At 35.1% G+C, this 10,425-nt stretch overlaps 1 protein-coding gene across 8 annotated transcripts in view; it reads right to left on the reverse strand.

The window, feature by feature from the left end:
- Nucleotides 1-9,045, reverse strand: part of LOC149543679 (uncharacterized) — a 196,838-nt gene extending 187,793 nt beyond the window's left edge. For 2 of the 8 annotated variants that reach the window (XR_016355672.1, XM_089798438.1), the window contains exons 1-2: nt 8,756-9,045; nt 8,494-8,628 (exon numbers count right to left, since the gene is read on the reverse strand). Coding sequence is in view for 6 of the 8 variants with exons in the window: in XM_089798438.1 (XP_089654564.1) it covers nt 8,494-8,628; nt 8,756-8,915 (295 nt within the window). In the remaining 2 variants the exon portion in view is untranslated. The remainder of the gene's footprint in view (nt 1-8,493; nt 8,629-8,755) is intronic. The other 6 variants (XR_016355673.1, XM_089798434.1, XM_089798437.1 and 3 more) reach the window with 4 other exon arrangements.
- Nucleotides 9,046-10,425: the final 1,380 nt, after the last annotated feature.

Genomic DNA, 10,425 nt, shown 5'->3' on the forward strand with positions numbered 1-10,425 from the left:
TAGATGTTTTGTTGATTCTGAGAGGGTTAATGGTAGACTTATCTCAGTGGGAGAGTCAATGGAAGGCTCTTGTCTTTTGTTGCAAAGCATTTTAAAGAAGGGGGCACCCTTCTCTGTTCTTGCATGGACGAATTTTGGCTTCTTGGTCATTAACATTTTACAGATCCAGGGAGGGTCTCAGCAACAAAATGTTTTGAAGAATTTGTGACCAAAAGACATCCATTAAACAATAACTATTAAGGAAGCGTATTAGAATATTATAATGTTTCTTTAATTGTCATCTTAGTTAGTCTTTAGTTTATTAGGTAGTTTCTATTTCTGTCTTTACTTCAGGATTGTTTCTTTTAGAAGCATCATCTTTGTTCATCTATATAAGGAGCTTTCATCTCTTTCTTTAATACAACAACAACAACATTGATTTGCCATAACAAACCTTATTTTCCTTAGAACTTATTTGAATCATGGTCTTATCTCCTAGCTCGGGGGAGTGGACCATTTATGGTTTCGCGTGGTTGGATGGTTAAATATTTTGAAGTATTGTTCATGGTTCAAGTAAATCTTTTAAGATGAAGATGGAGATCTTTCTTATTGTGTCATTTATTTGATGCAAAAGATGAAATGTAGTTATGTAAACCCTAAAAAGGGTATATTTAACGTATATGTATTTCAATGAAAAGTAATCTAAAAGGGAAAGGTAGTTTAGGGATAATGAATAAAGGGGGAATTGTATTATGTACTTATAAATGTTGTAATGGAAAGGAACTATTAAATATTTCTCTCTTTTATGGTTAAAGATTTAAGAAAAGAAAAAGGTGTTTAATTTACCTTTAGGGCTAAGAAATAACATTATGTAATAAAAGTTAATCATTATTTTTGGTTAAATCTGAAAGAAGTACTTATATTGTAGGATTGCATATATGAAATGAAAAGAATTTAGTGTTGGTTAGGAGTAAAGGAAAAAGAATGTAATTTGCTTAAGGTAGAAATGTGATAAATCTCTATCCTATTCTTTTACGAAACAACAATGTAGTAAAGCAATAATAAAGGAAAAGTAAGAATCGAAGTTGAAAGTATTTCATATTTCAATAACTTAGTAAAGAAAAAACGAAAGAAGAAAAAATCCACTATGATATATTTAGGAATGCTAAGTGGATAGGAGTAAGTTGTAAATTTTACTTGGGAATTTTTAGTCAACTTAAGGCAAAGGATTTAGATGAAGATTAACATTAGGGAACCTAAGATGACTAAGGTAAATTGGTGGTAGATGAACAATTTTTTTTAAAAATATGTCAAAATTTATCAACTTTAAGTCTTGTCCTTCCAGGTTCCATTGCGGGGCATGACATCTCATATGAATGTACCATATATAAGAAAATTTCCCTATATATTTTATATTTTCCCTATATCTATATAGTCATCCCCTTTGTTGTCCCCTTGTCGTCCCCAAAAAAGGCGAAAAAAATGTTGTCCTAGAAACTCGTCCCCCCATCCCCTATTGTCCCCATCCTGATAATTTTGTGTAACACTAAGTTATTTATATCTATTTGTAGGTTTACTGAGTGATTAGCAATATGAACAGTACGTTCGCTACTCCATTTTCTGTTCTAGTCCAAATTTTAGTTTTGTATGAGAGCCTAATGATAGATTGCAGGTTGAAAGAGATCAAAGATTGTGTTAAGTGTTAAAGTTTGTAGCTGTGATAGAGATCTTTATCTCTAATTTTATGAGATAGAAATATGTTTGTTATGACTGTTATGATCATCTTCAACTAAAAGAGATATATGTGATTATATTTAAGTTAATATCATGCAAAAAGACGTGTCATATGTCATGTGAAGAGGCATGCTTATGTAAGAAAATGTGAAGCGTTGAATATGTGAAAATATGAAAGGGTCTTATTTTGGGACTCAAAGAGGCCTTTGCCTGAAAGATGAAAAGTCTTATGCAATATATTTATATGATTGCTTGGTATATTGTAAATCAAGAAAGTGAAATCCTTGTACTCAAACACTTTTATTATCAATAAAAGAGATATTTTGCTGGTGGTTGGGTTTTTCCCTTCAAGTGGAAGGGTTTACCAAGGATAAATTGTGAGCTTTTTGTGTATAGTTTTCACTTTTCTTTGTTGTTGTTTATTAATTTCTGGGCAAAAACATTAGCATGGTATCAAAGCCAGGTTAGATAACAGCCTAAGAGTTTTATGGAAGCTTGGTTCTTCTGGGAGTGTATTCAAGACACTCACATTTGTGCAAAATTGGTGAAGTCGTTCAAATAAGTTTCATTTATAATATTAGTGGTGCTTGCCTGAAATTTAAATTTATGAGTTTTCTATCTTTCCATAATATGATTAGCTATTGGTATTATATTCGATTTCTATTAGGCTTTATGTTTATATTTTCAAGGGAGACTTTTTCTTTTAATTTCTATCTTACCTCGTGGGTTCACCATTCATCTGCAATATTTATTTCCAATAGGATCAAATAACCTTCATGTGCAGGATCTATGGGTTTTATTATCTCCCGTTGGCAGAATTTTGCTGTGAATTTTGTGTGTCCTCTTCAGAGGGAGACTTATTTTTTATTATTCATGTTTTGGTGCTTCTTCACGCAGTTCCATATAATAATATTATTATCTTTTATGTGCAGTAGCAGCGGTTATGAGATTTATTTATTCTTTTGTTTGTGTCTATTGATTGTGTGTTGATTTTGCTATTCTCCACATCTTCAGATATGAGTGGCGGCTGATTCCTTGGCTGTGCATCGTCTTTGAAGGAAGTCGTTCATTTTCAACATAAAGGAGAGTGTGATTACTGAACTTCGTTTTGGTGTTGGAAACCAAGTGGTAACTTGGTGCAGTGATAGGAATGCTCAAAACTGAAGGTTAAGGATTCAATTTTTCTTATGAGCTGCTTGGAAATTCACACACGTTGGTGACTCTTGATAAGATTTCACTCGGAATTTGATTCAAGCTTCAATCAGATAAGTTTTTACTGTATCAATTTTTAAACATTCTATATTTTAATATAGATTTTGAATTTAATAGAGTATAGCATTGATCTAAATATTTGGAGGATGCAGGGTAATGCAGATTTCATAAGGATGCTACTTGCAGTTTTGAATGGAATTGATGATGAGGTTTAAAAAACAAAATTGTTTAGTTTGGAACTGCTCTAATATTTTATTGGGTTATATTTAGCAAGCTGTGTGAGTGGTGCTTGTCAGGAACCTACTCTGTTGTTTTCAGTTTAATCTGTTTTGTGCATGTGATTTTGAGTCAAAAAAAATTCATATAAGAATCATGTGTTGTTTAAGGGTATAGGCTTTTGACTATCATCGTGCAAGCTTTGATCGAACATTACTTGTGATCTTTTGTGCATCTTCATTATTGTATGCATGCAGAATTACACTGTGTGCATAGAGATTTTTTGAAATAATCGACTATAGGCTGTCATCAACATAAAGTATAGTGAGATATTATTATTGCAAGATGTTGACGATTGATTGAATGATTAACAATTCATACGAGGTTTTTATGTTTGCTGTCCTCGGTTATGTGTATACTGACTTAACTTTGTGCAAAAGCTTGTGATGAGACTGGCAGGTTATTCTGAGAGATGTCAGTTCTCATTTTCTTTTATGGTAACATCTTTATTAACACGTTTTGTTCAAATAAGTTCTATCATATAATGCTGGTCTGCACTTATTCATTTTATTTGCTCATACTGTACTGAGATCAGACTTCAAAGAGATAAGTATTCTATGATTTTTGTATCTTGGCATTGACCTCTATGATAAGAGAATCTTATGAGTTGTGATAAATGTCTCTTGGATGCTGAGTGCAATGGGATGGTGAGAGATTATACACCATTGTTTAGAGAGAGAGACTATTCATCTTCAGATGGAGTTTATGTGACAGAGGGAGATGTCCAACGCTTTGCAAGTTTATGAAATAGTCAGTCATATTATTTGTAGTGATTAAAGTTGTCCCTGCTGAGAGGGAGTCTCTATTATTAAAGTTGTCCCTCCTGAGAGGGAATCTCTGTTATTAAAGTTGTCCTTGCTGAGAGGGAGTCTCTGTTATTAAAGTTGTCCTTTTTGAGAGAGAATCTCTGTTATTAAAGTTGTCTCTGCTGAGAGGGAGTCTTTGTTATTAAAGCTATCCCTGCTGAGAGGGAGTCTCAGTTAAGATAAAATCTCAATTATCAATACATTCTTCTATGGGAGAAGTCTGAGGTGAAAGCCCTTGCTCCACCCTCTAAAAGTTGGTTCAGTGAACCACATTTTGTGAGTAAACATGGTGGAAATGCATTCTTCTCTAGGAGAAGTTTGAGGTAAAAGCCCTCTTTCCACCTTCTAGGATAGGTAGGTGGATCGCCCTCTACGAGTAGGCATGGTGGAAATGTATGCTTCTTTGGGAGAAGTTTTGAGACTCAAGTCTTTGTTCTACCCTCTATGAGCTGGCATGGTGAAAGTCTTGTGTGTGACTTCATTCTATGTGCTTATGAAGTAACTATGGTAAATTATGCTATGCTGAGATAACATATGTGAATTTATCACCTTTGGTTGCAGCTATGTGTGCATCCCTGAATAAAGATCTCTCAATTGCTAAGAGGGAGTGTTAAAGTTTGTAGCTGTGATAGAGATCTTTATCTCTAATTTTATGAGATAGAAATACGTTTGTTATGACCGTTATGATCATTTTCAGAGATATATGTGATTATATTTAAGTTGATATTATGCAAAAATACGTGTCATATGTCATGCGAAAAAGCATGCGTATGAAAATGTGAAGTGTTGAATATGTGGAATATGAAGGGTCTTATTTTGGGACTCAAAGAGACCTTCGTGTGAAAGATGAGGAGTCTTATGCAATCTATTTATATGATTGTTTGGTATATTGTAAATCAAAAAAGTGAAAGCCTTGTACTCAAACATTTTTACTATCAATAAAAGAGATATTTTGCTAGTGTGGCTGGGTTTTCCCTTCAAGTCGAAGGGTTTTCCCAGGATAGATTTTAAGTTTTTTATGTATAGTCTTCACTCTTGTTTGTTGTTGTTTATCTAATTTCTAGGAAAAAACATTAACATTAAGAACTGTGAGAGAAAAAAAATCTTAGTTCACATTTGTAATTTGAGTTGTTGCTCTTGTAGGCAAACACCAGATTAAAGACTGTTTAAAAAAGGAATGAAGGCTACAAAAAGGGCTCACTGCCAATTTCTGTTGATTGAGTTCACTGTGTTTCTTTGCTATGCCATTTTCTGCTTTCGTAGTTTTCACTTTGTTTAACAATTTTAATTAAATAAATTTAGTTGGTAGAGGGGAGAATTTGAATTGTAAGAGAGGGAGTCATATTTCTGCCAGTCATCAGATTGCTGGCATGACAGCAAGGTGGTCGTTGTGGCCTAAGAGGAATCTATTGTGGAATTGCTTGTTGTGGGATATGCAACAGAGATCAGAGTAAACACAAAAACTCATTTGAGTGTTGCTTTTGAGTTGGAGGAAATTTTCGAAGGGAGATATCTATTCCAAGAATTTGTAAAGCAATAAGAAAGAAGACAATGTCAGCCATTGTAGAAGAACCATTTGACATTGATAATGATGATGATATCATTGATTAGAACAATTTGTTCCATGGAAGAGGTCAACACTTTGTAGACAAGGAAGGATGCAGTAGAAAATACTTAAATGCTCAATAGTCAAAGATACTTGTGGATCGGAAAATCTATGCTTTGTTTGTGTTACGAGACATACATGTAAGAATAGGTGTCCAATTGTCAGAGAGAGAGATTTGATATCTGGAATTTCAGCACCATACCTTTATAAAGTACTTCATATGCAAATCGGTGTCCAGTGATGTTAGGAACTTGGATGATAGCAACTATAGCTGCAGTTGAGGAGCAACGTGAGGAAGTCTTACCAATCTCAGAACTCTTTTCGAAGAATGGACTATACAATATGCATTATTTTATGGTGTTTGTTAGTTTAGTGTTGTTGCATTAACAGGGGGTGTTGGAATATATGCTCCAGCAGAATTGCATAGTGTTGAACATGTATCAATACAGAATTGTACACATGTATTTAAGTCTATTAGTTATCTGTCAATCACATACAATTGTCAAACACAATTAGCAGTATTATATAATGTCGTTAAGCTATTTGTATCTATTTATAGGTGTACTGAGTGATTAATAAAATGAGCAAGAAGTTAGAGGAGATAAACATCAAAAAAATAAGGAGTGCGAATGAAAGCATAGGAGTCTAGGGTTTCTACACAGTCGAAGAGCTTTTTGGAAGCCTCGGATTCGAAATGACAAGGGGAACAATGGTGGAAATGGTTTTCGGAGGCACAAGGGTTATCGCCATAGTGGTGGCCAAAACTCTTGGTGGCCCTACACTAGGAGGAGGACAAATAATGAGTCCTTTGTGTGGAGACAGAAACTGGTTGCTGGTGCGAGAAGAGAAAAAGGAGAAGGGGGAGGACAAACAGCGAGGTATGGGAGCTACCAGACTGAGCAACAAGGAGTCAATCCAGGATCACGTTTTGTATCCATGAATCTGGGAGGACCTGTGGATTTTAGTGCGATACTGCAGCAACTATGGCGACCAAAGTTTGCCAAAGATCAGGAGAAGTTGTTAGTTGAATCACTAGCTGAGATTCATAGCACGGTGATCACAATGAAGATGAATGGGAGCAAGTGGCAAGAGATGGTAAGTTTTTTAAAAAGTCGTGGTTTTTTCTTAAAATAGGGAGGGGAATGGCCAGCTGTAAAAAAGATAAAAGATTGGTGTGATAAACAATGGGGCAAGGTAAGAAGTTCTAGGACTTTGGAAAATAGTTTCTATCTGATAACGGTGCCATGCGAGCATGACAGAGACTTGATTTTGAATAGTGGCCCCTATATGTTGGAAGGGAAGGGTTTTTACATGAAGCCCTGGTCAGCAAATTTTGATCCAACAAAGGAAGAAATAAGTTCTTACCCCATTTGGATCGGTCTCCGAAATCTAACACAAGAATACTGGATAAAGGAATCGTATAAGCTGATAGGTAATAAACTTGGCACTTATGTTAAATCAACATAAACAGTTGATCGGATCACCTTGCAAATGTTCCCCGCATATGTATCCAATGGGATTCTTGCCATCTAATCCTAGAAATGGTTGAGTTGATTTTGGATGAAGGGATCCTAGAGAGAAGCTTTGTGAATTGAAGAGGATCTGAAATTTTGCATTGAATGCCTTAGTGAGGAACATGATTCAGATAGCTGTGTTGCAGTTGGAAAAGGGAAGGAATGGGAGGAGGACAAGTTGTTTCACAAGGCGGTTAACCTAACAGAATCTTATTCAAGAGGTAGGGAAACCTATTGCAAGATAAGCCTGGTGCAGGTAGCAGAATGGGAATGCGGCCTAGTTGAGAAGTCAGCTCTGATAAACAGGGAGGAACTAGGGATGGAGGGGTGTGGCTCTAGTATCCAGGGCTAGACTTGGAAAGGATAGAGGGCTCATTGAATGAGACAGACATTTGTATGGAGGATGAGGAGTCTGGAGTGAAAGCAAGGCTTGAAGGGAATATCGATTCTCTTGGACAATAGATAGAGGGAGCTGAGCAGCCCTCGTTAAATGACGATGTCAGTTTGGAAAAGTTAGGCTGGGAGACAGAGGGGAATGCAATACTGTGTTTAACACAAGAAAAACTTTGAGAAGAAAAGGCAGAAGAAGCAAAATCAATTGCAGAAACCCGGTAGAGATGAGAATGTTGACTTGGGAAGGGATCAGGAAGATGGGTGTGAGATCCTTGATAAGGCTGGAGAAGAAAGGGAAGAAGGCGTCAAAGATATTCAAATATCTCCGATTCATAACCTAGAAGGTGCCTTTGATCCTGTTAGCGATTCAAGTGGAGCCATAGTAATATCTGAAACAGAATATGAAACGGAGATGGATCCTGAGGAAGACCTGTTGGTGATGGATGATAACATGGCGTATGCAATGTAATGGGGGTAGGTGAAGGCATGAGGGTTTGAAAAAGGCTATAGTTAAAGCCTTCTATAATGTAATGACCGATGTAATGCTTGATAGTTTTATATTAATAAATAAATATTATTAACGACCAATAAAAAAACATGAGCAGGAAGTTCGCTGGTCCATTTTTTTGGTTCTGCTCCAAATTTTAATACTTCTAAGGGAGGAGTTCAAATCCTCCAGAAACGTCGATTAAGTGTTGAGATTGGGTAAATCTCAACTCAAACTTGTTAGATGAGAAAATCGCAAAAGGATGGAAGATATATTCCTCCGGTGTAGCAAATACTGTTTGCACATAATAAGAATTTGGTCGTGGAGAAGGGAAGTACGATACAATCTTCTATGGCAGATCAGATTTTCAATTACAAAATCGAATATAAAATTGCAAAGAAATTCCTTAACGAAATTTTGTGGCACCTGAAGAATATGATTGAAAAAATGAAAAAAATTCAAAGTCGGGAAAATATCTAAACGCACCCGTTCGAAGAATGAAAATGTAGAGAGCCCACAAGAACCAAATATTGACGAACACAAACGTAGGTGCAGAAGCTGATATCCCTAGACGTTTTTTGCACCATCTACCTTGTATCAACCAAACAAAGAAACCTACAGCTGCACAAAATAAGTAAATAAAACAAACCCTTAGAAATCATAAGCAAGCAAGCCTTATTTTACAAAATGGCTGGTTCAAAAAGCAAAGTACGTGGAATCTGAGATTTTGTAAGGAAATTTTATGCACCAATTGCAGGTAGTGAGGCAACAATTGATTTCGAGATCCATAGATAAGCAGTAGCTGCAAATGTAAAATGCATTGCCAACGCAGACAACGCAGTAAAGCATATGGATGTCCATTTTCTGCTCATTTCTTGGCCGTCTCTGTTAGACAGCCATTTATACATCTGCCACGGGACTGAGAAAGAAGCTTTTTTCTAACGGCATAAATTTGCAATTACGCCCAACGAGTGGAGTCGTCCGTTTCCTTTTTGGGGTTGTGGGTAGAGTCGTACGTCTGCATTGAGTGGATTCAACAAACTCATGCTGCTCATCCAAAAAAAACCGTGTTTTTTCACACGTGTGAAGGATATATTAATTTATTTCAAAATATTGTTTAATATTTTGTAATATTATAGTTTAGTTATGTACCAAATGTTTAATACAATGCGACAAAACATATTTTAAATGTACAATGTATATTTTCATGTTTCAAACATTATTCTTAATACAATAAAATGTAAGATGGAGTGCTTAGATTATATATAGATTTTGATCGAAGACAGCAAAATCTATGACAGAAGAAAAAGGGAAGGACGAGGAACAATCTAGAAGGAAGGCAGAAAAATGTAATTTCGAGACTAAAAGTTGATTATCAATTTGTATCGATGTACTTTATGATGTATCAAGGTTTAGGTTGTTTATCTATCCAAAACAAAATGTATATATTAATTTATTTCTAAATATGTTTAATATTAAGAAGTTAAAATATTTATTTTTGGTAATTATAAGTAGTAAAAATTAAGGTGTTGATCTTTTATGTTACAACAATTTGAAGGTCAACAAACATAGTATATTAATAGTAGATAACAAAACTATATAAAATATAAATAAATAAATAAACAAGTCTTTAATAGTTTATACACATAATCATTAGCATTAGAGTAAGAACTACAACTCTTGATATGACAAAGGGAAGTTGTTATTACCAATTAATGATAAAAAAGGCAAAAAGAATGTCTATCTGCCTAGTTGGGTGAAACTTTTTTAACCACCTCTTTGAAGAAATAAGCACATGTGAGTTGTAGCTTGTCACAAATAGGAGTCATTTTAATATAGCACGTATAACATACCTTTCATTAAACAAAGTTTGATGATAAATATAATTCACACCAACCTTGTAAATCCTATAATATCATCTCATCATGTGATGGCACTTCTTGGGAGTAATATAATCAAAATGATTACATACAATCTATCTAAGAAATGGTAAACAACTACACCATGAATGGTAATAAATGCCTTCTTTGGAAAAGCAATTTCAAAAGGAAAAGTCATCTTGCCATGTCATCCTTCCCGTATTCAAATTTTTAAAAAATTGTGCATTACCTACTCTTGCATGATACTTAAAAGGTGAAAATAATGGGGACCCCAAATACCCTAAAGTTCTAAGAAGGAGACATGACATCTCCACTTGTTTATTACATTTTGAGTACATGCACATAAATAAGGTATCAAAAAGATGTCACTCATCTTTTTGGTACCTGAAAAGGCATAAGGTGTGCACCATATGAGGTGCCTACCATACGGGTTGATGTGTTGAGCCTGAGGCTTGGGCATACCAAGCCTAAGACATGGGCATTCCAAGCCTATATGATGTACACCATATATAATGCAAAAAAAATGTGGTGTTCCTCT

The sequence above is a fragment of the Cupressus sempervirens genome, chromosome 8, assembly GCF_028749045.1.
Source record: "Cupressus sempervirens isolate cs-2001-9-10 chromosome 8, ASM2874904v1, whole genome shotgun sequence".
Classification (NCBI taxonomy): Eukaryota; Viridiplantae; Streptophyta; class Pinopsida; order Cupressales; family Cupressaceae; genus Cupressus; species Cupressus sempervirens.